The 26,731-nt window shown below is 38.6% G+C and overlaps 1 protein-coding gene across 2 annotated transcripts in view; it reads right to left on the bottom strand.

Moving 5' to 3' along the window:
• RFX6 (regulatory factor X6) overlaps nucleotides 1-24,057 on the bottom strand; it is a 34,419-nt gene extending 10,362 nt beyond the window's left edge. For both annotated transcript variants that reach the window (XM_032101545.1, XM_032101546.1), the window contains exons 1-12: nucleotides 23,826-24,057; nucleotides 23,447-23,603; nucleotides 21,713-21,836; nucleotides 20,405-20,466; nucleotides 13,640-13,717; nucleotides 11,030-11,057; nucleotides 7,434-7,541; nucleotides 5,010-5,087; nucleotides 4,803-4,916; nucleotides 2,718-2,767; nucleotides 2,134-2,293; nucleotides 580-724 (exon numbers count right to left, since the gene is read on the bottom strand). In XM_032101545.1, coding sequence (XP_031957436.1) covers nucleotides 580-724; nucleotides 2,134-2,293; nucleotides 2,718-2,767; nucleotides 4,803-4,916; nucleotides 5,010-5,087; nucleotides 7,434-7,541; nucleotides 11,030-11,057; nucleotides 13,640-13,717; nucleotides 20,405-20,466; nucleotides 21,713-21,836; nucleotides 23,447-23,603; nucleotides 23,826-23,994 — 1,273 coding nt within the window. In that variant the 5' untranslated portion in view covers nucleotides 23,995-24,057. The remainder of the gene's footprint in view (nucleotides 1-579; nucleotides 725-2,133; nucleotides 2,294-2,717; nucleotides 2,768-4,802; nucleotides 4,917-5,009; nucleotides 5,088-7,433; nucleotides 7,542-11,029; nucleotides 11,058-13,639; nucleotides 13,718-20,404; nucleotides 20,467-21,712; nucleotides 21,837-23,446; nucleotides 23,604-23,825) is intronic.
• Nucleotides 24,058-26,731: the final 2,674 nt, after the last annotated feature.

The raw sequence follows: 26,731 nt of genomic DNA, 5'->3' as shown, positions 1-26,731 counted from the left end.
CTTTCAGCTCTTGAAACTCTGATCAACGTGACTCCTATGACAAAGTTATCTTTTTAATACAGAAAATGGCTATATCTATTTTCCAACAATGTATATGAAAATTAACTACCTCAAAATTTATACTTTATTCTGTGTATGAAAAAAGCTGCTACACTAAATAGAAAATTACACATATTCTTAAAGCTCAACTTTCAGAAAAAAATCCGATTAATTAAAAAAAAGTAAACTAGTTCAAATACCCATTACATTAAGCCATAATTTTTGACAAATCTTTCAAGAACTGATATGTGCCCATATAATTAGGACCAAGTTTCAAAAGAGGTTTGAAGCTGACATGTAAATTTTTCAGCAACCATTTAAAGTCATCTGGCTGGGATGACTTCCCAGCACAAGCTTCTGTTCTTGGACATGCTAGGGCAACCAATTGGTTTTCTTAACCTACTGAAGGTTATGGTGAACTAGATTAGAGAATGCAGAGTCTATGGGTGCCTTGTCTCAATCAGTCCAAGTAGACTGGTGTGGCATGGAATGAAAGAATGAATTATTTTTAATGGTACAAATATGTCACCATGGACTTACATTCACTGTAGACTTCCCCATCAGAGTCTGTGCTCCCTGAAGCTGCAAGGAGGGCCTGAGAGCCAATACTATTCAAATCAACTTTTTCAATATCCGACACCATGGAATTCACCACATGCTGATCAAAAAGAGCTGGCCGAGCAATCTGCCAGAGAAAGCAAGATAAAATGCTGAGACCCTGTTGTGGTTTAGTCCCTGCTGGCAGCTAAGCACCACACAGCCACTCCCTACCCTGCCATGGGATGGGGGAGAGAATTAAAAGAATAAAAGTAAGAAAACTTGTTGCTTGAGTTAAAACCAGTTTAATAAATTTTTAAAAGAAGTAATAAAAATAATAACAATAATAATTTAAAAGTTTAAAAGAAACCCCAAAAACAACAGAGAAAAATACAGTCCAACAAAGACCAGTGAGGCTGATGAAAACAATTGCTCACCACCAACTGACCAATGCCCAACTGACCAAGGCCCTGAGCAGTGGTCCCCAGTTTTATTGCTGATCTGTGGTATGGAATATTCCTGTGATCAGTTGGGGCCAGCTGTCCCAGATATGCCCCCTGCCAAATTTTCATGCACCTCCAACCTATTTGCTGGCACGTATGGGAAGCAGAAAAGACTTTAGCTGTGTGTAAACACTGCTCAGCAGTAACTAAAATAGACCTGAATTATCAATAGTTTCCAGTACGAATCCAAAATACAGACCCATAATATGAGGAACAAAACTAACTCTATCCCAGCCAAAACCAGTACAGGCCCACAGCCGGGGATCACCCAAAAAACTCCTCAGAGAAGAATCTTATTATGTTTAATTTTATTGTCATGGCTGGGTTTATCACAGATCAGATGAGAGAATGTTTCCCTTTCATTAGACTCCTGATGCTCTTCTAATGTGCCTTCCTATCAGATTATCTTCACAATTTCACGCATATGCTGCTTTTGTATTAATATTTATGAAAGAGAAAACCAAGTCAAGATGAATAGGTGCTGTGTCTACAGTTATTCATGAGGACTACCACCTCAAAACCCAAGATGCTAGCGTGGAAGGAAGTTCCACGAAAGGCATTTTATCCTTTTGTATAAAACCATCACACGGAGGTGACTCCTAATTGCAGATACCTGTATCCTGACAGCACAGCCTCGGAGTCTCCAACTACCTGTCACTCCCGTTTTTTCTTTTCACTCAAAACTCAAAAAAGAAATAGAACATCATGGACAAAGCAGCGAATCTTTGCTAGGCAAGAAGGATCATCTGATATTTTCCAATTTGGTACTAAACAAAATACACATATATTCCACTTCATCATTTCATTGAAAAAAGTTCCTGTGATGACAGTTCATTATAACCATGGCCTTTGCTCTCTTTTCTGGTACAAAAGTTTGAAGTCCTAATCAGATCTATCTATGGTCACTTTCTAATTTCACAGTTAAAACAACAAGATATAAGTCTTTCATGGACAAAGGTCAACCTTGAAAAAATAATCCATTGTATTTCATAGACAGAAAGGTACACTGAATACAACTGACAAAATTTTGAATGTATCATCTTACTCTGTTTACCTGTGCTAGGTGTAGGAATGACGTCTGTCGTTTCAGGGAGGAAACAAATCTTCGTGCAATAGGCAATTTCTTATCTATCAGGCTTTCCGGTAGATTTTCCAAAGAGGAAGCAACCCACTGCTCCCAGTTTTTTGCAAAGCTTCTTATATCTGCCAGTAAACTGTAAGGGAAACAAAAAGTGATTTAGAGAATCACCAATAAAAATTGTCTGGCATTAGTTTAAATAACTGGGTTTCAATCTATGGCTAACAGACTTCTGAAGATATCTGGAAATTACTCCTCAGGTGTTACCAGAAGAAACAGGAGATGACCAATCATTGATCTATATATTGACTGCATATTGATATGTACCTCCTCTGGGAAAAAACTGTAAGCCAATTGGGACATTAAAATGCTATCTAATATTTTAAGGCTATTCTATAAGCTGCCCTCAGAGCTGACAACTATTTTGCCATACATACTCTACTGTTCTAAAAATGAGCATAAATACTGTAAGGAAATTTCTCTAGAATATAGAATTACTGGTATTTATCTGGAATATGTCTAAAAATCGGAACACACCAAGATTAACGTCAAATACCTACCTTTCTGGCATTTCTTGCATTGTTGCAGGGATGAGTACATCTGTAAGAACCTTCAAAAAGTTAACAGAAAATGACATCATGCTTCCACTGGCCATTTATTCATTCATTCATGTCTGTCTTGTCTACTTAGATCGCAAAGTGATAAGTACAGAAAATTTACACAGAATAAAGCCATTCAACCTACTGTCCAGCTATTTACATGCCTGGATTTTTCCAATCACTATTAGATAGGAACAGATGAGATATTCATATACTTAGATAGCACCCATTCTTAATGTATAACTTCATACCAGTAAATTGAGAAAAAAACCAAACAAGACATGCTATCCCCCATGTCTTAGATTAGGGAAATCAGTAGAAGCGAGATGGATAAGCACTTTGTCTTTTCTAGCACCACCAAGTCTCTGTAAAGCAGATACTCAAGCATCTCCCATGTCCTTGAGTGCTGTTGACTCTTCTTCCTGCCAAACTGGACACGGCACTGCAGGTATTCAGAGTTTAGCCACAGAGTTCCCTGTAGCTAAGTGTGGCGTGGAACAGTTTTGGCAAAAAACTGTGCCATCTGGCATGCTCCCTAGGGAATGTTATTGTGGAGGACAAAGTTGTTAGACTATATTCCAGAAATCTCCTTTCACTTTTAATGTAAATAGTTTGATAACAATCCAATGTAATTCCTTCTTCCTTCTGTCAGCTGTGATCTCAGGAATATCTAAACATGATTATAGGTAAGAAATAGTGAGAGACAAAGAAGAAGCACAATAGTAAATTTATGAACTTTTGAGAAATTCAGTCTTATTCAATTTATAATTTATAGCTCCTCTAGTATTTCTTCTTCTGTCACATTAAATCTATCATAAATAAAGTTAATATTAAATCTATTGAGACAGCACATTTAGAGCAGGAAAAACCTCATAAACTCAAGGTACATTATAACCTCTACAAGTAAATGAGGCTTAATGACCCATCTCCTGGGTAGTAATTATGATTCTTGATGCTAATTACCTTTGCTTTGCTATGCTAACTAAAACATTTCTTACTTTACAGCTTTATATGCTTCTAAGAAAAAAACATTTTCATCTTCTCTGGATTTTCCCCCCATATTTTTGTACAGTAAAGAATAACAGATTACAATAAGGCATCAGAGCCAAAAAGCCTCAAGTCTTTTGCTTTGATTGGTTGGTGTTTACTGTTAAGCCAATAGTTATTTCTTCTCATCAATATGTGATGTGAAATCTGTTAGAGAGACACCTATATGACAATCCTTTTCTATTTCTATGGCACATCCTATCAGAGGAACTTGAAGTACTTTGCATCTACTAAATAATCATCTTATCTGACTTTCCAAGTGAAAAACTCAGGAAACTGTGGTGGCATTATTTTTTTTTTCCCCAATGCTCTATAACTTATTCCTGACCTTGCAACACTCCTAAGGGTCACTTTGTTTCAACTATTTATGTCATCATGCCATGAGCTAGACCAAAGAACTCATATGGTACAAAAGCTCTGCAAAACAAGTATTGCTTAAATTTTTTTTAAACCCAGAGCAGTTTAGAGTGCAGCAGTTTTCCTGGTACCTCTAGCAGCACAGGAACAGAAATGAAAGGCAGCAGGCAGGAGAAGCAAGAATATCTTAACCCAGGATTGTTCCAGCTTGGTAACATGAAACCATGGCCTGACATAACCTGTGAGTAGAAGACTGGCATGTGGAATCACCTTACCGATGTGTCACAGACTCTCTTCCCTGGCAGAAATTGCAATAATCTTTTCAGTGAAAAAAAAGGCTTCAGTTTTCATCCAGGATTACCTTAGTCAGCCTTGTCAATGAGCACATGAGCATTTCTTTTAGCTACATTCAAGCAAGTAGGTTGGGGTCTCACTGTTAGTGTGCTGGCTGTGGTCAGGTGTTCAGCAGAGCTGAGACTGGAGTTCAGCTCTTATAGGCACCCATTTTATTTCTTGATTTCAATGATTTCCTTGGTGATTTACAGCAGAAAGCAGTCATGGCATCCTGTCACTCTATCTTTTTACAGATACAAAAGCTGTACTGCGGGCAAAATTATTCATGTAGTTAAATGCTTAACTTACCTTATACAGTATTGAGTCACAGACACAGAAAATGTCAATGATAATGGGATTTTCAAGCAGGGGAAGAAGATGGTCAGGCATTCCTTGCCAAAAATGTAATAGGAAATGCTGGATCTAAAGGAATAGGAACCAGATTCATAGACATAAATCATGCTGTCTTGGCTTCCCCTGCATATGTACCCAGAGTGCATGCTCAAACAACCTTACCTCTTCAAAGTTCCCATTAATTGCATTGTCAAGGACACACTGACAGTGTGTTTTGTACATCATGATAAGAGTATCTACCTGTTTTGGAAGAAAGAAATATTAAACAGAGTTTCTTGACTCCTTCCTTTACTGCTATGGTGATGTAAGTTTCTGCTTTCTGCAGCTAGTATGTAAACACATAATATAAACTGTATTGCAATGCATATTTACAAATAGGCAGCCTGTATATCCAGAAGTGATGAGGATGTCACTCATCGCTAGTTTTAGCAACAGCTTTACGTCATTATTATTCAAGCATTATTTAAGTCATTATTTAAGTCAAGCACTGATGCTGTTGTCAGAAATGTAGCATCTGAACCTGTATACACTGTGAAAATGTGGATAATAGAGTAAGGCAATAGCTAGATTAGTCAGTCAGATGGTAAATTCGCCTCTCTGAAGCTAAGATTAATCCCAAAGAGCAGTGCAAGTTAATCATTAGGCTACTATAGGCGTCTATGAGTGTTCTGAAACATCATCTAGTTGGACAAATGAGAAAATTGCTGCCAGTCATTTGGTCAAAGTTTAATCACTGCCTCACATGAACTGAACTTTAGAAAGCAGAACTCCCTTTCATCTCATCAGGCTACTTTATCTGAGTGGAGTGTTCTCTTATTTAAAAAAAAAAGAAAAAAAGAAAGTAAGTAGTAAGTTTTAAAAATTGTAGCAAATTATAAGACAAGAAATATGCAAACTATTTTAAGGAAGGAAAAGTGCTAGCAAAACCATTCTCATGGTCCTGAATCACAGGTTTGCCACAGCTTGTGAACTTCTCCAGCAAACCAGTCTCAGATTTTGATTGAAACTGGTGCCATCTTATTGCAGTAGGTTCAGGATGCAGATTTCTTTGAAAACGGACCTTTCTGACTCTCAGAGCTGCTTCTCTAACTACATATCTTTGAGAAGTACTAGCACAGTGTGAGACACAAGAACACTTTAAAGAACTGTTTTTGAAAGGAGTCGATGGAAGTTTAAAGTTTGGGTAAGTTCTGTCCAGAAACATTAAATGCAGGAATTACCCATCTATTTTAGTGCAGACTGCTGATTTATGGACTCTCCAGAGATTTGAATTGCAAGCAATTCCTTAGGAGTTTAATGCAGGAGTCAAACTTCACGTATGGGCTGTCTTCAACAGAGTACCTAAATATCTTAGGTTCAATAACCTTTAGTCAGATAAGCTGAAGGATGGAAAAGGCAGTATGAAAAGAAAAAAGGAAATAAAAGAACAAGAAATGAGCAAAGAGCAGCAAGGAAAGAGAATGCAGGAGACACACAGAAATTCATCTTTCCCACAGTCTCCTCATAAGTCAGTAAGTCTGTCCCCAGACGGTCATGCACAATGCTGTTGCCCCAAAAATGAAGACAGAATGAATTGCAGGTTTTTCTCCGTTGTTGGAGCAGTATAAATCAGTTTATACTGCTGTGTTGGATATTCAAGGAACCTCAAACATTTGTCAGATTTAAATTTAATGAGAATGCTGTCTATATGAGAGATGTCACTTCACTGATGGAGACTATAGCAGCAGGTGGTGCACACTGCTGAGTATACCAGTTCTTGGGCTTTCTTTACAAATGGTAAGATTTCCAGCTAAGATTTCCAGCTAAAATGGCTCCTTTTGTTTAGTTTCTCCCTACGGGAATCCTAGGCTTCACTACTTTCTCAGAACAAGCTTAGGAGGAGGGGGTCATAAAAAGTTTTAAAGCAATGTGTCTCAAACCAGTCACCATCACCACCTGCACTGGAGGTTAAATTGAAAAGTTCAAAATGTCTGTCAAAGGATTTCTAGCACAGTGCAGGGATGTAGCAGCCTGTAATATGACCAGAAACAACACAGACGTAACACATAAGCAAAGAGACAAGGACATAAAACATGAGAGAGATACTTCCAACTGAAGAGCTATCCTTAGGATAAGCAATACCAAGTATTGATTTGAGGAATGACTTAAGTAATTTAAAAAAACCCCAAACATGTTCAAATTTACAGTCTCTTTTCAAACAATTAATGAAGGAGAATAAAATTCATCCAACTATTTGTTGTGCATTATTTGTTCTGTTCTAATCAGAACAAAATTTACCTTAAATACAAAGGCATTTGTAAAGAACACAACTCTCAGTTATTTGTTTGTTTTGCTCTCCCCGTCTTACATACCATCAGTTTGTAAAATACTGGGTCAGTTAATAGGTAAATAATTCAACCACCTTTCCATTGGAAAGCCAGTTAATCGGTGTTAGTAAAGGTTTGCCCCCTCTATAAATCAGTCACCTCTGTTTGATTATGGACATTTCTGGCTCTTTCATGTCAATACCTCAAAGGCTAAGATATGAAGAAACATTCTATGGCAAATTTTTGATCTCTTAAGACAGAAGAGGAGTTCACATTTTACCTTGTCTTTAGAAATGCACCCTTGAAGCAAAAGGTGTTGAGCACTTGGAAACTCTGGGAGGAGTGTTCCAGTTTTGGAACTCAGAGAATATTTACGAGTAAAACCACCCTGAAAGGGAAGGGAAAAAACAGGAACATTGAAATAGCTAATGTTGTTACATCTGAAACCAACAATTCATGCTAAACTTGTATTTTATCTCATGAGCCCCTCAATGCTCCAGAATACTTGCATTCAGATAATCCTTCAAAAATATTGATGCTTATCCAGATCTGGACACCAGCTCAAGAAGGTTATTGAGTATGTGTCTAGATCTAAACTCCACCAAACACTCTTAAGGTCTCAAATGATACAATTAAGGTGAAACCCTCATCCTCAAGAAATACAATCTGTGTTATGGTTCTGTCCTTACTGGCTGAACTGTACCTATTCTCATAGGATTGCACTCAAACCTAAAGACCATTTGGCTGAAACCCTTCATTCTATTTTAGCCTAACCAGTCCTTATGTCAAGTCAGTGTGCAGAGCCACGAGCTGGCCTTCTGTGGAAAATCTGTTACCTCTGTGCAGGTTCCCTCTGTACTAAGGGAAGAAATTTATGATCATGCACAAGGCATTTGAATGGAACTTGAAGTGACCTCTTCCTACCCCTTTGCCTACAGGTAGATTTCACTGAAGTGGGAATGGTAGGTATATAGTGCAACTTACAGTGTAGAAGTGTGCAAATGAGACTATTTTTCTGTAAATGTTGACTCATTACTTGGACACCAGCTTCAAGTGAAATTCTCTCAAATACTGATTTCAGAAAACCACAGCTGTAACTGACTTATTCAACATATAGCCTTATTTTTATAAGGGGATATGTCTGACAAAACAGACAGCAAAACACCAAAAGCAAACATCATGTAAACTAATTTTGCCAGTGCTATCTACTATTCAAACACGTATAAAGCTCTAAGTAAAAGAAATTGTAGAAATTTAGAAACATTAGTACTTCTTCATGTAAATACTTTCGTAGTGTTATAATGGCCTATCAATACAAGGAGGGTATTTTTTTTAAACAGGAGTAATCTTAATGATTTTATTATGCAATTACCCATGAAATATATTAAAAGCTCTGATTAAAAGGGATTTGTTCATTTAAAAGAAGGCAGTGATGGTGGTGGGAGGTTTAAGAGAAGATAATCTGCAATGTTTTTTACCTTGCTAATGGACTTATATGACTGTGCCTCAGTTCTAGGCTTAATATTTTAACCTGCTGCCACTTGCCCTTTCTATTTAATGCCATCTGTTTCTAATGGCCATTTAACATTAAGATAATGACAGTAATATTATCTGCCTAATTAACCATGCAGACTCTAATGGTGCACTAACTGGTTTAGATAAAAGAATTTGCTGATATCTCCCCCTACAGAGAGAATACTAGAAAATGTGATAAAACATACCAGAAGTAAACAGTGTCCCTGGCACTCAATAAGTGTTCATTCAAATGCCATTTACTCAGTATATTTAGACAATCAGTGCTTTAACATCTTTTCAATGTCTTTATGTTCCTACTGAGAATTACACCTTATGCAATCATTGTAAATCTTTTTGGAATACCTAATTACATGTACTTTCAAGCAAATGAAAAAAGATGTATCTATCACTCATTCACACTAATGAAAATATAATGCCAAATTTTCAGTACAATGAGATTATTCTAATTCAGTTTTGACCATGAAAGTATTTTTTTTCTCTTAAAACCTGTCTGAATAATTTCAGACAATACAGAGCTAGACAATAAAGAACTCACAAGGATGTGCCCTTTCTCATTTATTTCCATTGACTTATCTGTGAACATTTTTTTCTGGGAGGACAAAGGAACTTTGGGGCAGAAACAAGACAGATTTGTGGAATTGTCAATTCCAAGGCAGACTGGGAATGCCACATCAGAGATAGAAGAAAATATACCTCCATTTATGCCAAAGGAACCAGATATATTCAATCCCAAAACTCTGAACAAATGAATGCCACAGTAGTGCTCATGAGTAATGCTGGGGATATCCCATGGCATAGCACTATCTTTTTTTGATAAGATAGCTGATTATCTGAACAGGAAAAATGCAGCAGATGTAATCTATCTGAACCTCACTAAAATACTTGACATGGTGTCACCATGGGAAATGATCAGTTATGCTGGTGAGAGTGGGGATTAGTAAAAGAATGTAAAAATGTTTAAGAAACTGACTCCAGCTGAAATGCTAACAAGCTGTGTTGACAGGGAAACTACTGGGTTGAAAAGGGATTGAAGTGAAGATTCCTGAAGATCAGACTTGGGGCTGAATAGATTAAACTGGTTGACATGAGCTAATGAACTCACCAACAGAGGAAGACCAAGAGGTCATGTAGAAAGACGTGGATGGCTTTGAGATAATGGTAATAAGGGGGATGAAAATCAATAGAGCAAAGCTACACTCTCAGGGACCAATAAAAATGCCTGCTATCAGCTAGGAGTCGCTTATCTGGAAATGAAAAAGGTGAAAGGCTTCCTGTGTATCAGTTGATCGCAGAAGGTATATTTAGTCTAGTAAATTAAATGGTGTCAGGAAACATTCCCAGGCAATACTGGAACAGTATTACTCAGAACAGCCTCTGGCATTCTTTTGGCCCATGCCAATTAGCAGTATCCCAAACACCTTCTAGTCATATTTCAACAGGTACTGCACATTAGGGACATTTCTTCATGGCAATGTGGCAGAGATGTCCCTGTGTTGTCCTTTTGCAGGTTCAGGAGTTTAGTAATACGGATGCAAGATATTCCATGCTAGCTGAACTCAGTGTCAAATAAAAATACTGTGAGCAACCCTTAATCCTTAATGTACAATAAACCATAATTTTCTACTATAAATATGACCAGAATGACAATGACAATGACTATACTGTAGTATACAGTAGTAAAAATGTAGACTACTTGTGGGGGGCTGGAGAGCAAAAACCAACAAAACCAGATCCAGTTCTAGGGTTCATCAGAAGGGATATTTCCAATAGGAATTGGAAATATGTCATTTACAAGACTTTATGATTTATTTTACTCTAAAGATATCAGAACAAGTACAGTGGAAGGCTATAAGGCTGATAAGACATTACTAAAAGCTGCTTTTGTCCCATCCAGCAAGCAAAAGCAGCAAAAAGGCATAGCACAACAACATGTCATGAAGAGCAAAAAATAGAGAAAGGCAATCCTGACTAGGAGGCACCAATTTCAGTTTATTTTAAAAAAATTTCTTTTCAACTTCCAGTCAGACAAATGAGATTCTGAAAAAGCCCTCCTGCAAAAGTAACATGTAAAAAAAAATAAAGCTAGAGCTTGATCCTTTCCTTAAATATGGTGATGGGTAACTGGATTGCAATGGGAACCCTAGAAGGTGTTTTTGAATCTTATTTTTCTTTGAATATTTAGAGGAGCAAATACTCAGCTTTGTTAAAAAAGGTTATGCACTCAAACATATAATGAAAAATAATGTTCCAATTTTCAAAGAAATTAATGTGAAGGAAACCACAGGTCACATAATATTTGGATTGTAACAGAAGTAAAAGGAAACAGACTACAGCACTTACCTCATTCTTTAGCTTGCTTCCAGAGAACCTTTGAAAGTGAACACACTTGATTATTTTTTTCCTAAGCAGAACATTTGTAGAGATTATATATCTATATACATGTCTGATCTATTAGAAAAATGATCACATTTTTCCAAACGCAATTACAGGTTTTAATAGGGTTTTAATGGGTTTTTTTCTTAACTTCTTCCACTGATTTTCAGATACCTAGGGATAACAGAAAACCTACTGATGTCTTATAAAACATGAAGATTAAGACCACTGACTAAACAGTAAAGTATAAAATCCAGTTTCAGGTTTTTGGTTGGATCTTTACCACTTCACAAATAGCAAAAGGGTAGCATAGGTGCAAGTCCATAACATCTTTATAAGGAAACACATACAGTTTTTGATAGAGATAGTAAATTCAGAGTAGAAAAAGTATATATATATATATAACTTACATTTCTAGGAAAAATTAAGAAATCATAGTGATTTCCCATTCTTTTTCACTACAGTACTAGTTTGATGCAATGAAATATATTTCTGAGATAAAAGATTCCTTAACTGGCAAAAATGTGTTGCAGTACAGTGAATGTCCTATTAAGTGTACAATTGAGAGATTCCCAGTGAAGCCATTGGACTATTAGACAACCCTTCAGTGCAGAAATCAGAAAGAACATTTTAAATTGTAACTACTAAAGTAGAGAATGTGTAATAATAGCGATTCTAATGGATCAGTATAATGATAAATGTTGTTTGACTATTGTTATTTCCTGTACCACTAGCTGCCAACTGATAAGATACTGTGGGCAATATGAAGTCTCATAATTATTAGTGGCAATATCATGGTTTCCTGCTGTTGAGATGCTCTCTGGCTGTTTCCTTCTCTCTGAGATGCTCTCAGAAGTCCAGAGGCTGAGCAGTTGTGGAATTCCTCCTGCCCAGGCCTGGCACAGGTGCCTGACAGCTCCCATCACATAACCCAGCATATGTTACCTAGCCAGTTCCCTTGCCTGTTGATAGATGAAGGCATCACTCAGCTGATTACAACGTGGATCTAATTAACTTCAAGGCTAGATGTATTTGTTTTGGACTCTGGATTTCCACATGTTCAGCAAAATGTACACGGAATGTACAGCAAGAATGTGAGGCAGCATCTGCTAGCACTGCTCTTCCAGAGCCTCACCTACTAGAAGAGACATAAGGACAGATTCCATGGATCACTATAAGCAGCAGCCAGGAACTGGGAGATTCATTTTTGAATCCCTCCACTGCCTGATTCTTTCCTTATCCAGAAGCTTATTCTTAACCCCAGGCTACTGCATCATTCTCTTCACACAGAAAAATCTAATCACCATGACAGGCCAGGCTGTGCAAAGTAAGTATCTGAGCTTCTGTTTTAATTCAGCTAGGGAGGCAATTGAACTGCTGGACCCTGAAAATTCAACATCTCATACAGGACAGCACAGGTCCTAACACAGACAAAAGGTTCCTAATTAGTGAATCTAGTCAGTAGCCCTGAAAATCTTAGAGAGTATCTGTGCCATCTTTACATGAGTGTATGCTGTCAGAAATCCAGCTGCAGGGAACTTTGCAGAACCTCCACTTTCTTTGCACTCATTGCTTGCTGCTACACTGTGACTGCCTGACATAAAGCTGAGGAGTAAGAATTATTATATTCCCTTAAATGAAAACAACTGTCTTTTAGTCAACAAAATGAACAATTTGTTCAAGGTAGTTCTGTATTATGAAAGAAAAATACACTGTGTACCAGCAACACCTCCACAGCTCCGGATAAATACCAGACAAAGAAATAGAATATTCCAATCTATTACACCCTAAGTATTGCTGTGGAGAGAACTCTCTCTTTTTAAGCATCATTGGCAGCATTACCCTCAATTTTTACACTTGTCCTATTGTTTGGAAAAGGTCTCTTTGGATATAACCGAAATCTGTCACCAGTCGAATTTTCTATCTGTGATTATAAACTCATTTATTCCTTTCTTTTCTCAGAGTCCTACTTATCCAGGTATACTGCCACAGACAATGAAAGCCGTCATTCAAGCCATATGTGAACAGAGACATTTGCTTTACGAACTATTAATCTTTGGCAAACCAACAGGCAGCTATCGTAACATATTGATCCTGCTAGCTGTCCCTTAAATAAATATAATTAGAGCTTCCTGGGTTAGGTCTAAACTGATATTAGCCAGTCAAAGGACCTGTAAATATTAATCTACACTGACCGCTCCCTCCTGCCCCACAGGTGCCAGCTTCACACCATTCTCCAGATGTTTCATAATGGAAAGCTGTCCTGGGGAAAAAACTCACAGGGTGACACACAAGCAAACAAAATTAGCCAAGTGTTCTGGAAATGGGATTTTGCTCCCTCATACAAACTTGAACAAATGGTCTGCTGTTAAAAGTTGATGCAGCTCTACACTGACTGTGATGAGGTCAAACTGGAAGACACTAGCAAAATATATAGATCAACCTCTTAAAACACTGAGATAAGCAACAATACTAGTTCTTGTAGAAACAAAAATTAGCGTCTTACAAATACCTTCCCAAAGGAAGGTTATAGTTAGACTTTCACTGTTAAAAGTCTCAAAAGTTATGTTATTTTACCTGGTTAAGCCCTTTCCAGAATACACAGAGTGGTAATATGCACTGCTTTCTTTAATGCCAATTCCATAATAGTGATACCTGCGGAAAAAAAAAAGAAGAGTGTTTATGAGTGACAGGTGAAGTAAAAAAAGCTGTCAAATTGATTTTAAATGCTTTCTGAAAACTTTTCTATACAGTGTCTAATTATTCCTTTCACTGACATGGAACAAAATCTGGTGTCATAGAAAAGAGTATTGTCATGATTTGATCCAAAATTCAAGGGTTAAACTTAGAATACTTTCTCTCTTACAAGAATGTAGCTGGAAAAGAAAATCCAGAAACATATTACATCTCTTTTCCCTAATATGCATTCTGTTTCATTTTACTTCATTTGTTTGAAAGGGTTTGATCCACCAGATTCATTTTATCTTGCTAGCCACTATTACATTTAGACAGTCCCTCAGAGCCATTCTCAGTTGAAAATAGCTTGCCAATGCACCTTATAACTTAGTGTTCTGTCGCCTATGACTAATAATGATAATTTGTCATCCATTCATTCTTCTGTCAGGTTGTAGGCTGACTAACGCTAAATTATTAAGCCATTTACACACATCTCATCCACATTTGTCTCCCCTGTTGCTCTCCTGGAGATTACTGCTCCCAAATAGAGCTTGAAAAAGGAAAGATTGCTTGGCCTTTGCAGTGCTCACACCCAACACTTTAACCAAAGACACCAAAGATGCTAAAGAGGATGGGTTGGTGCTAAGAAAACTGGCTGTGAAGTAGCTACTTACTGCTTTCCACTAATTTTGCTACAAAAATAAGTGACCTCTGAGAGAAGGGCAGGAGAGCAAGCTGGGAGCAGCTCTTTCCTTACTGATCATAGCAAAGTTTGCTTGAGTTCATCTATCAAAGGTAATAGGCCCTGTCTTAAAAATTCCACTCAACAGATTTAAAAACTGATTGTGTTAAATAAAATTTGTCTAAGACTGTTATGGATAGAATACTAAGGTTAATCTGTTTTTTACTAAAATTAGTTTGAAAATACCATGGCAGCTGGTTTAACTGAGCTGCTTCAAAGTAGCACTTTGCAACACACTGTATTGATTTCACTGACACTCCCCAAAAGCTTGAAGAAACGCATTCTTGAGACACAAAGCCCCAGCAAATAGTTCATAGAACACATCAACAAAAGTGTTAATCTCATCTCATCTCTGCTGATCCTGGTAATGACCATTAAAAAAAAAATCACAATATTTTGTTTATTCTTGTATGGAACTGTCACAGGCAAGAACAAAACCCTTACGTGCTTTGTATTTACAAAGCTGGTTAAAGGCATTAGATACAAATTATGCCTAAGAAAATGTTCATTTGGATGATATATTTGCCTAGCCTAGGTAGCTTTGACAATCTCAGCTGAAATGGTTTTTCTGTTTCTGGACAGTCTTTTGTGTGCCTTCAGGATTTTACAGCCAAGAAATGCAACAGAAAGTGGCACCATCACTTTTACTGCTTTCCTGAAACTGAGGAGTCTACCTAACACTGCTAGGTCACTGTGGCACTTGCCAACCTCTAGGAAAGCCAAAATTTTCTCCCCTCTTTCCTTACTGTGATACAAGAGGTATTGAAAATATACATGTATGGATTCTTTGAAATAACAGCATTTACTTAGTCTTTACATTGCAAAGGGAGTCCACTGAACAGGATGTAAAACATAATAGAGCTGTGACTGCTTCTTTAACAATGTTATCAGCACATTTGTCAATGGCCATGTAAGCAAGCACTTGCCCACATCCCATTCCAACAATTTAAATCTCCCAGCTTCAATCGCATGCAATTTTTAAATTCTAAGAAAAATACTTTTACACTTTCACCATAAATTTGGCATCCCCTCTTGCTAAGGTTGGAATGGACCAGAGGCAAGGAAAAGCATTATTTCTTTACAAAGTTAGGATTCAATATCTAGATTATTCAACATCTAATTCAATATTCATACATTTGGGCTAGGAAGAGGAACTGTTGTATGATTTAGATCCAGTGGTAGACAATATACTTGCTCCTGCTGGAATGCCCCAAGATATCAGAATTTATCACTGAGACATCTTGTTATGTAGAGAATAGATATTTTTCAGTACATATTCTGTGTGTATTAAAGGCACAGCTGGTATCATTCTGTTTTTCTTCAGTAATGTATAGCTGAATTTTTAGTGCTAAAAAATACAGCTTTCCATTCACGACACAGAAACAATTAAAAATAATGTGATCTTACTTTTCAAGATCTGTCTAGTATATTCCATAGAGTAATAACTTATGAAGATTATTATTCTCTTACTAGCCAAAGTCCTTAGTTGAATAGCTTATTTTAGGCTCCCTCTTGAAAGTAGTATACCCATCCCAGACACATTGATAACATCTTTAACCTACATCTTCAAATGCCTTCCTTGTGTCTCTTTACATGCATATTTTTATGTGTATGTACAGTATGTTTGTATTTTACTATTTATTATTCCTATTGTGCAATTAATAAAAGGTAATCAGTCACTACAAGGAATTTACTCTCAATTTTTGAAACAAACATTTTATAAAACAAGCTGAACTAATTTTCTCTTTTAATTTCAGTGGTTTCTTGTAACATATGTTCCTACACAACTTGTAGCTCTGATTTTAGCATACACTGACACAAATGATGGCTGATAAGGAAATGACAGGCTTAAGCTGCTCAGGGACTTGCAATAACTTCTTATCACAGGGCCAGCTGCCATATCAGTTTTATTAACCCACTAAATCACTCCTAATAAATAAGATAATAGTTTTCAGACATGATGGATAAAAGCTAAGATTCATCATTGATCAAAGTCTACAAAGAAATTAAATTGTAACTTGAGCTCAAACAGTCTTCCATGTGTATGGACTGAGCAGTTTGAATGTTTTCCCAAATAGCTGCTTCAGGTGGTTCATGTACTGTGAAAGTTACACCTGAGTTCTAGTACTGACCACAGTATGTTCAACATTACCAATCAAAAAGGTGGATTCAGAACAGAGAACTGTTGCTTATGAAATACTAATCTAAGAGAGCAGTTTGCAGTATTTCTGGTGCTGCATCTTCTTTCACTCGCAGTAATATAGAAAATTTCCCTTACTTTCAGCTATGTAGAGTGATTAGCATGGGCATGAGAGATTAATGTATTTTGTTTACAAAATTGTGTCCAATGTGTTGGACCTTCTTGGTCAAATGTTTGCAGGAGTTTTAGTACTGACACTTTTGTATAAACGGGTTGTTGGATGTAAACACAGAGAAAGAAAGATTCTGACTTGAATTCTAGGAATCATTAGACTCAGTTTTAAGTTTGTCCTTTGCCCAGAACTAGAGATGACAGATGCTGTTTGGGAACAGAGGAGGAACTAACATTTGTGTATCACACACCTTAGAACAGCAACTGTATTCCATATGTTAGTGCAGGAGCTTTTCCTCAAATCCAATTTGTGCTCATGTGGATGTTAGAAAGAGCTTGAATCAGTGTGGGAGAAAAACAATTTCCGTCACCTTGAAGATGATGGAAAAAGGAAATTATTTTCTTTGCTTTCTTCTGATCACGGCCAGGCTCTACCAATAGATTGCTGTGCATGCTTGCAGTGTCCAGGAAGGCACTTTTATCCCGGGGCGTTAACTTTTCTCTACAATATAAGAACAATTATTCCATTGGAGAAGAATTGTCTTCTTCCTTTTCATGCTTTTGCAGCATCTGACTCAGTAAAGTCCCGGACAGTGATGCGAGCTCCTAGGCAATATTGCCATATAAAACATCACTGTCAGGAATAGTTAGTACTAATACTGCTCCTACTAGCACTATATTGTAATAATGATAGCAGCAATAAAAATAATACAATGTCACTACACTATCATGCTTCAAAAAATATGATTTAATTGCTAGTAAGAGCTCTCTTAGTAGTCCCAGTAACCCAGAAACAGCCTGTAACGTTTAAGGTCCATGCTGACATAAAAAAAGCGTAACTAGTAATTTACTGAAACTAATTACAGTCCTTTAACTTTCTTATTAATTTAATGGAAACAGTTCTGTAAATGACATTTGTGTGACTAACTGCTACCTGGTGAAATCAGAAATTCAACTGCTCCTCAGTGAGTCTGTAGTTCTGAGGGGCCCGCAACACCAGAGACAGAAGAATAGACTATCAGAGATCATTAAACTGAGAAAGGGTAGATTTAGATTAGATACTAGGAAAAAAATTCTTTACTGTGGGGGTGTTGAGGCACTGGCACAGATGGCTCAGAGCAGCTGTGGATGTCCCATCCCTGGAAATGTTCAAGGCCAGACTGGATGGGGCTTTGAGCAACCTGGCCTAGTTGAAAATGTCTCTGCCTGTGGCACACGGGTTGAAACTAGATGATCTTTAAGGTCTCTTCCAACCCCAACCATTCTATCATTCTATTCCTCTATGATTCCATGATTCTGTGATTTATATTGACACTTCTCTATGACTACTTGCTGCTAAATTTGGTCTCTGAACTGGAAATATTGTCATCTATGCCTTTTGTGAGGTCCTTTTTAGCACAGCAAGATCAAGGTATATGAATCTTAGCAGAAATGAGAATTGCAGAGAAAAAGCCTCTGAGGAAAACTGATGAAAAAATATGGAGAAACAAGTGCCAGATGTTCAAATAAAACCTGCTGATGCCTTATTCCTTTGAGGAAATTGTTCAAGAACAGTTAATCCATATGAAAATATGGCACATAATACCAACAAGGTCAGTAGGGATATAGAATCTTGCCAAAGAAATGTTGGGCATGAGTTATTTCTATATTAATATTGTTTAATGTTGTTGAGAAAAGGGGAATATAGTCACACATGTTCCAACACAATTAATTTTGTAGATATATACATATTTGAAACATATTCATTTGCTTAATAAAGGTTGACTTACTGTGCTTAAATCATGCAGACACATGATATGTTTTGGAAGTTTGGATCCTCATTGGATCCTATCTATGAATCTGTTAGATATGTCAGAACAAATATATAATGAGCATGTGGGAGACTTCTCCCTTGTATTATCTTGTTCATTGTAACTAAGTGGTTCACCAAATATGTTGGGTTATGAACCCAACTAGGAATTCACCAAGGCACTGATGAATTAGGAGGTTGTCAAATATTCCTGCACAAATTGTGAATGCCAGATCTCTTAAAATCTTAAACACAACACCAGCAGCAAAGCTATGTCTATATCATCTTATGCCTGTAATCACATCTTAAGTTCATCACAGCAGACAACACAAAAATTCCTTCTTTTCCCTAATAAATAACCTTTCCAATAATTGCTCTCCTCAAAAACCCTCTACTCAGCATCTATAGGTCACCTACAAAAATAGAAATGAACTTCAGTTCCAGTTTTCCTCTATACATTACACACTGAGTACTATCTCCTAAAAGAGATTAATGGATTACAAATTTGTAAGACTGTGATAGACACTATGGAAGAACTATCCTCTGTTGAAACCAAAAAAAAAAAAAAAAAAAAAAAAGGAATAACATTCCATGAAGACTATATTTCCTTTATTTTTATTAACGGTTATTTAAAATAAATGCTTGAGACATGCTTAAGAAACAGAATGTCTCGGCAAAAATTTGGAATTTAAATTCTTTCCCAACTTCATTTTTTCTGCAACAAAACCTAAAATTCACAAAAAACATTCATTCTTCAGCAAAACTAAGGTGGATTCAACTATCTATTTCTTGTATTTCTAAGGCAGGAAGAAAAGCAAGTATAACAACACTTAACAACCTCCCAAAACTATGAGTGTAAAAGTTTATCTTTCAGACATTTCTAGTATCACTTAGGAAAACGAATCTTGTAGGTTTTTTTTTTCCTTTTCAGTCTCCCTTTGTTTTGAGTTTTGCTTATAAACTACTGAAAGACAGGAGTGACTTTGTCTTTCAAGGCTAAGTAGCTCAAAATTAAGAGTTTTCCAAAAAAAAGAGAATGTTTGAGTTTCTTCTGTTACTATCATTATTCCGGTTTTCTATCTTATTCATTAGCAAAATGGATGTGAGGGAATATGTGTGTTACCACTCTTCATATCAGTTTTACATTAAATTACTCATGGCCAAAAGCATAAGGCCAGAACCAGAACTAATAAAAATTTTACCACCAGGTGATATAGAATTGTCTATGATCTATTCCTACAACCTAATATTTCACAGATCAAATATACAAATTAACAGGATACATTATTTATTAAATGACTGCACTATAAATTGTGTACTTTTCAGAATTTTTTAAGATACCTACAACAATGAGCAGAAGTATACCTTATTCCCAATTTAAAACAATGCTTTTTTTGGTGGTGTATTTAAGTGAATCCATATTGTTATGTAGAGAACACAATGAAAGTTGTTAGGCTTGCAAAAGGGAAATAAAATCACTAGTTATAGAAAGATGGGCAGCTATAAAAAGATGTAGGTATTATAAATGCTTTTTAGATCTAATATTTTGACACATATTTGCAACATATGCATGGGTCTATAAATGCAATGACAAGATTTAGAAGCTGTATCGGTTTAATTTTAGAAATTATTCCTGCAGCAATGTTTTCAAACTTAAGCTCTTGAATATGAGCATCAGTTTCATCATGTACATGAAAGTTATCACTTGTAGAGTATCATCTGAATAAAGCCCCCAGACAGTTAGCACATATTAAGGAGACATGGAAATACTCATCATTCCTAAAATTAGCTCTATAAGCAGATACACACGTAATTGTGCCTTACTTTGAATGGCCCCTTGTTCCAAGCCGCCTTGTGGTAAGGAGAGGGAACTTCTGGCGAATGGTCTAAAGAGAAAATAACTGCATTAATTTCTAACACCGGTAAAATTTCGTAGCAATCTGTCTATAGAAAAATTGTAGTGTAAATACATGGTCTAAGATAGTTCAGTAAAAAACCTTTTTGGTACTTATGGCACAACATAAATGATTAGGTCCTGTTTCACACTGCAGGCTTTCTTCCATCCTTGTCCATCCTGCTGTGTATCTCCAGTCTTCCCACCTATTCTCCCTTTCTGTTTTCACTTTTACACTTTAAAATCTAGTTTTCTTCACCAGAATTCTATTATTTTCAAGTTCCTAAAGTACAACTGCATCTCTTGTTTCAGAGATCTAAACAAAACCAGGGGAAACTCTGTCATCTAGCTATTCGGTTTTCAAAAACAACAAGAGATAAATTGATTTTTTTTATTTGAAAGTGTGATCTAAAAAATTAATTCAGTAATAGAGATAGATCTAATAGATATGTCTAAAAGACAGATCACTGTAAAAACAATGTTTAAATGGAACCTATTGTCTTTTTCATTTATACTGAAACTGTATATGAAAATTAGATATCCACTTTTTTAGTGTATCCAATTTAATTAGAATAAAATAGGAAACAAACATTTTATGAACCAGATTTTAAATCCATTATTATTATTTAATTAATGCGTTTGCTATGTATGAACCATTACTAAATCAGTAGTGTTTAAAAAAAGATGATCCTTGATGCATTTTTGGTTTCCTGTTTCACTAAATACTCAGGATTTAACTTGGTGAGTTCAATTCTTCCTTTCATTAAGTTGCTTCAGGATTAATTGTAGGGAAGGGCAGAAAAGAAAATGAATCAACAATTTTTCATTTGGGAGCTCTTTGTGTTATTAATTTCTTTTCCCTTCTAGTATTGCTTGTGTCACATCTCACTTTACATTGCCTTTAGTATAATTATAAGTGTCTTCCATGTCAGATCTGGTTTTGTGGAAAGAACCTATTAATGTCATCAACTAAAAGGAAAACAAAAAAGCACTCAGAGAGAATGCCTTTTTTTTTTTTAATAAAAACAACAATAAATCAAAGGGAATTTCAGCTTCAATCTCCTAAAGGTGATGTTAAGAAATTCCCCCATAGGAGACAGTGTAGTTAATAGTCTGATTCCATGTACATTTGCAATAGAAAACACGTGAATTTCAAAAGATTTTTTTACACAGGTGGACTAAATTGTGATTCTATCAAACAATCGATCTAAGAAATGATGAAGGCATTTACTTATTACCTTCCCAAAAGTTGCAGCACAGGCAGGTTCCAGCTTCTCTTTTCTGCAGAAGTCTAAATAATGTGCATAAAGGATGCATCTTGGTAAACAAACTCCTTCACATACAATGTAGTTTTCTTCCAGCCTGTGTAGAGAAAGAAACTGCCAGAGTAAGAAGCAATATGCCATTTCTCCTGATTGCATTTTCCAGTTTTTGGTACTGCTCTTTTTTTCCGTTCTTCTTCTTTTTTTAATTTCACTGAAGAATTCCATCAGATCACACGGATGAGTTTCTCCTGAACATGACAGACACTACAGACTGACTCCACACTTGGTGCTTAGGCTAGCTGCAGAATATGGAAAAACTGGAGCCAGATTTCTTTTCTTAATGAGTCTTTTTCAATGTCTGGACTTTTTTGCTTTACTTAAATAACTAAATTATCATCACCTAAGAGCCAGCATTAGTCCAAAAATAAGCGCACTAACTAAACTATGAAAGACCTGGATTTAAGTCTGTCCTTTGAAAGGATTTTAGAACAGGGACTTGGACTTGCATCTTCTGTCCCACTGTATCCTCAACACCTGAGCTAATGTCTCTTTTCTTCCTCCTTCTGCTTTTTAATTTCCACTCTGGACATGCAAATGCTTCAAACCACAGTGAAAAAACAAAGAAGAGCGATTTTTGAAGGAGATGAATTTCTGTGTAGCTTCCCAATCAGTTTACAGAATACAAGAGCTGAGTGATGGTCATTAAAGTAAAATTTTTAAAACCGAAGCAAAAACCTGACTGTCTTCACTTGAACAGAACCCTTGGTAACAGCTGAGTATTTCACTGCTGTCCTGTTGGTTTTTTTTCTTTATCATTTTACATTGTTCACTACTCCTGGGATGAAGTGCAATAAATTTGTTTCTCAAATTACACAAATCTGTAAGAAAATACTGTGTAGTAAGCGCTGCATATTGAATAATTTTGCACTGACTCACCAGACTTAAATCCTTAACTATTTACACTCAGATGTAAACTAGAAAAAGAAACTGAATAATTTGGATTAGTCTAATTTTTCAGTTAGAAGGAAAACCAAAATCTCTATTGACAGTCTGCATTTGGTAGTTAAGTTCCCATTTAATTCAACAGCACTCCTTCCTAATTTCAAGTGTACTTTAATAGAAACATTTATCAATTAAGGTCTGCAGAATTTGACCTCTTAGTTGGTTAACTTTTTTCCCCAGATAAAATAAACCAAAGTTAGGGCCTCAGCAGGTGGGAGAACACAATGTAAAAGAAATGCATTGTAAGACTGTGAAAATCTGTCACAGCCTTAAAGAATAATAAAAGGAGCAGCCATTCACAGACGCAATTCTTAAATGTTCATTTCTACATTTTGATGATACATTTCATTAATAGCCACATAGTGTGAGAATCTGACCGAGACTTCTGTTAAGTGACAAACTTCTGATAATTTCAAAATGCAGAGATTTGGGGATGGGTGTCCTTATTTGTAGATAAGACTCATACAAAAAAACCAAACCAAACAAACCAAACAAAAAAAACCCCTAACCCTCGAAACAAAAACAAAAACCAAAAAACAACTAACGAAACACCCCAAAAATGACAAATTCTTTCTAAAAAAACTGTGAGATGTCGTCCTCCTTGCCGGCTCAGCTATTAGAGAAAGGTCCCTTTGAGTATGACAGACAAGCTGGCTCAGGCCTGGAGCCCACAGGGCGGGCAGCGGGGGCTCTCCGAAGCCCTACCATTGCAGGGTGAGCTGCGTCTGCTTCTTCTTGTCCTTCATGATCCGCGTGATGGTCTTCTTCGAAGACGGGCTTTGGTCGGCGGCTATCAGCGCGCCGTCGCGAGCATCCGCATCCTCTTCGTCCGAGGAGAGGGCTTCGCTGCCGAAGTGTGTTTCTGAGCGCCGCGGGGGACAAGAAGAGAGACCCAAGGGCATCGTTACGGTCCTGCAACACGCCGCTTCTCCCGCCTGCCGCCCTGCCCGCCGCGGGTTGAGTGACGGGCCCGGCAGCCGCGTCCCCGCCGGACCCCGAGCAGCGGCTCCCGCTGCCTGCCCCGGCTGCCCGCACCTACCCGCCGCGGGCTGAGCAGGGCACGCTGCCGGCTTCTCGCCTTTACCTGCCTTGATGCCGGCGGACAGCGGCGGCTCGGGCAGCGCCTCCCGGGCGCAGGGCAGCAAGCCTCGCCCCAGCAGCCCCGCGTAGCGTTCCTCTTGCGCCTCGGCGGGCACCGCCTGCGCGGCCGGGAGGTGCAGGAAGGCGTCCCCCTGCTCGGGTCCCCTGGCCATGCTCCTCAGCGGCGCCGGGTCTGCCCCGGCGCGGCGCGGGCGGCGCCCATGGGCGGCGGGAGGGGACGGGAGCGGGCGGACGGGGCGGGCGCGGCGGCGGCGGCCTGAGGGCGCGGGGGGCGCCGGCTGAGAAGTGGGCCGGGGCTCTGCCACAGCGGCCGGAGATGGTGTCGGCCAAGCGCCGCCGTGAAGGGGAGGAGAGGCGATGCGGGGGCGGCAGCGGGGGACAGGTGTGCCCTACGGCGCCGTCCAGGGCGGCTGCATGGCTCCCCTGCGGGCAGGGCTGTCCCGCCCGCCCAGGGGGCTCCGCCTCGCACGGCGGCCCGGAGGCGGCTGTCGGGCGGCGGCGGGGAGGTCTCTCCGTCCGTGCCTGCGCTTCCCCTCCCGCCGCGGTGCTCGGTCAGGCCAGAAGGGGACAGGGCACGGCTGAAGGCCGAGGCGGTTCAGGGGAGCCGGCCAGGAGCGGATCTGCCGGGGATTTAATGATTAACTCCCGCCGGCGGTAGCTCCGGCTGGTGTCAGGGAGCAGCTCCTGGCCCGCCGCGGCCAAGGCAAGGGGCGGCCGCGGGGTCCCCGCGTCCCTTCAGGGCAGAAGGCGGCCGCGGAGGCTCTCCTCGTTCCCCCTTCCGGGACGGGCCGAGGGCTGACTGACGGGCGCTCTGCGCTTCGCAGCTGCCTCCTGACAGCCGCAGACGTGGGACCCTTCTGGGCACTGGCTGTCACTGGCCGTATTCCCTTAATTCCTAGTGTAATTTTGTGGGTGATGGAACAAAACATCTTCATTTTATACATTCATCTGGCGGACGTGTCTTTGTTTTGCTCCTTTTCAGCATGCTAACTGAGAGATGGCAGGAGAGAATCACAGAAGATGGTCCCTGCTTTTTCCAGGGAACAAAATTGTCACTAGGATGGAAATTTAGTCTTATCACTGCAACATCCACTGTTTTAATATATTCTCATTAAAGCAAAATCTTAGGTGTTCTGCTCTTCCAGATAAGGACTGGGAAATTGTAGTATGACTTGTGGTAGCAAGCAGCCCTGAAATGTTATATTCAATTGTGAAGCATTTTTCCAGCCATCAAATAGTGCTGGACTGTCACAAACATAAAGTTTGTGAACAGCTAGCTGTTTTCCTTCTACTCTTCTACTCTCTTCCAGTCTTCTGTTGCAGCTCAAGTCATTGATCCCACCAACGCTACAAGGCAGCAGAATATGACCCCTTCCACTCCTGCACAGATGCATTGTCAGACCAGCTATCATCTATCAAATCCATATTTAACAAAACCCCAGGTGTGCCTATATCTGCCAAAAGGCCCAAAACCTCATCATAAGTATAAATGATGGACTTCAGACATGAGGCAGACAGACCTGTGAGAGGGTCCCAGAATCAAAAATGGCATTTAACCTGAACTTTCTGCTGTTTTGCTTACACCTCTTCCCTGCACTGTGTAAAATATATTTCTTTCCTTACCAGTTACTCCATTCAAACATTTCTTCACTGTTTCCATGTTCCCTTCTTAGTTCATTAAGTGTTGCTATGTATGGCTTTGACCTCACATGCCTGTGTCAGTTCTTAGTGAAACTCACTGAGACAGTTCGGCTTCTGGGTCCAATTGGCTTTGTTTTGAAGTTGTGGTAGAATTGCATTTGACCCTCTGACTTTTGGCTGGCCTGAGCACTTCACAAGTTGGTCCACCACGACCAGTATTTCCATGGTATAGTAAAACCACACAGCTGCTAATTGTTGCGTTGAATCTTTTGTGAGCAAAATCCAATGTGACAGTGGACGTGGATCTTTTTATTATTATGGAGCTAAATGTAGCTATTTGTTCTTAAAGGGCAGGCTTCTGGTTTGCTATGATGCCAGAATATCCTCAGTGACACTAATGAATTCTACCCATCATCAACACAGGGATTAATGGAGTAAGGGGTCCAGCCCAGGGACCGGTTAGTTTCCACCCTGGTGCAACAACCATTAGTAATTATGCTGAAGCAAAGGAGAGACGCCAAAAGCTTTGGTAGGTGGACAATCCTTCCCCCCATTTAAGCTCCCTCTTGCTGGAGTCAACAGTCCACCTGAATGTATGATTTCAGTCTTTGGGACACAGAGAGGATGGGGCAGGTATAGAATCGGGCTAGCTGGAACCACAAGTACCATGGACATTACAGCACCTCTAGAGCCTAGAAATTTTTATTATCGTTCTGTGGTGTGTCCATTGAGAATTGTGGTCCTAACCATATTGCTCATTACTGAACAAAATCTAATTATGAAGTAGAACTGTTAAAAAATATATCCACATATATTTGGTTTTGTAGAATTTTCCTATTCAAAAATTGTGCACACACAAAGACCTATACATATATATATGTACACACACATAGATAAATGCCAAGATGGGTGTATGCGTTGTCCCTGAAAACATTCAAAGTAAGGCTGGATGGGATGGGGCTCTGAGCAACCTGATGTAGTTGAAGATGTCCCTGCACATTGCAGGAGGATTGAAATACATGAACTTCAAAGGTCTCTTCCAACCCAAACTTACCTATGGTTCTATAATTTGTACTTGAAGTATGCGACACCTCTTGCCTGGCTTTGTCTCAGAGTTAGTTTTCTTAGTCTAATCTGTTCACCTCAGTCTCCCTTTAGAGTCAGTGGAGAAGAAAAGGTGTCTCCCAGGGGTAATTCATACCAGGCAGATTACCCAGCAAAACAGATCATCTTCTCATAAATATTTCC

This window comes from Corvus moneduloides, chromosome 3, assembly GCF_009650955.1.
Source record: "Corvus moneduloides isolate bCorMon1 chromosome 3, bCorMon1.pri, whole genome shotgun sequence".
NCBI classification, from domain to species: Eukaryota; Metazoa; Chordata; class Aves; order Passeriformes; family Corvidae; genus Corvus; species Corvus moneduloides.
Note: the sequence above shows the minus strand (reverse complement) of the source record. Positions and strands in the feature narration are given on the sequence as shown.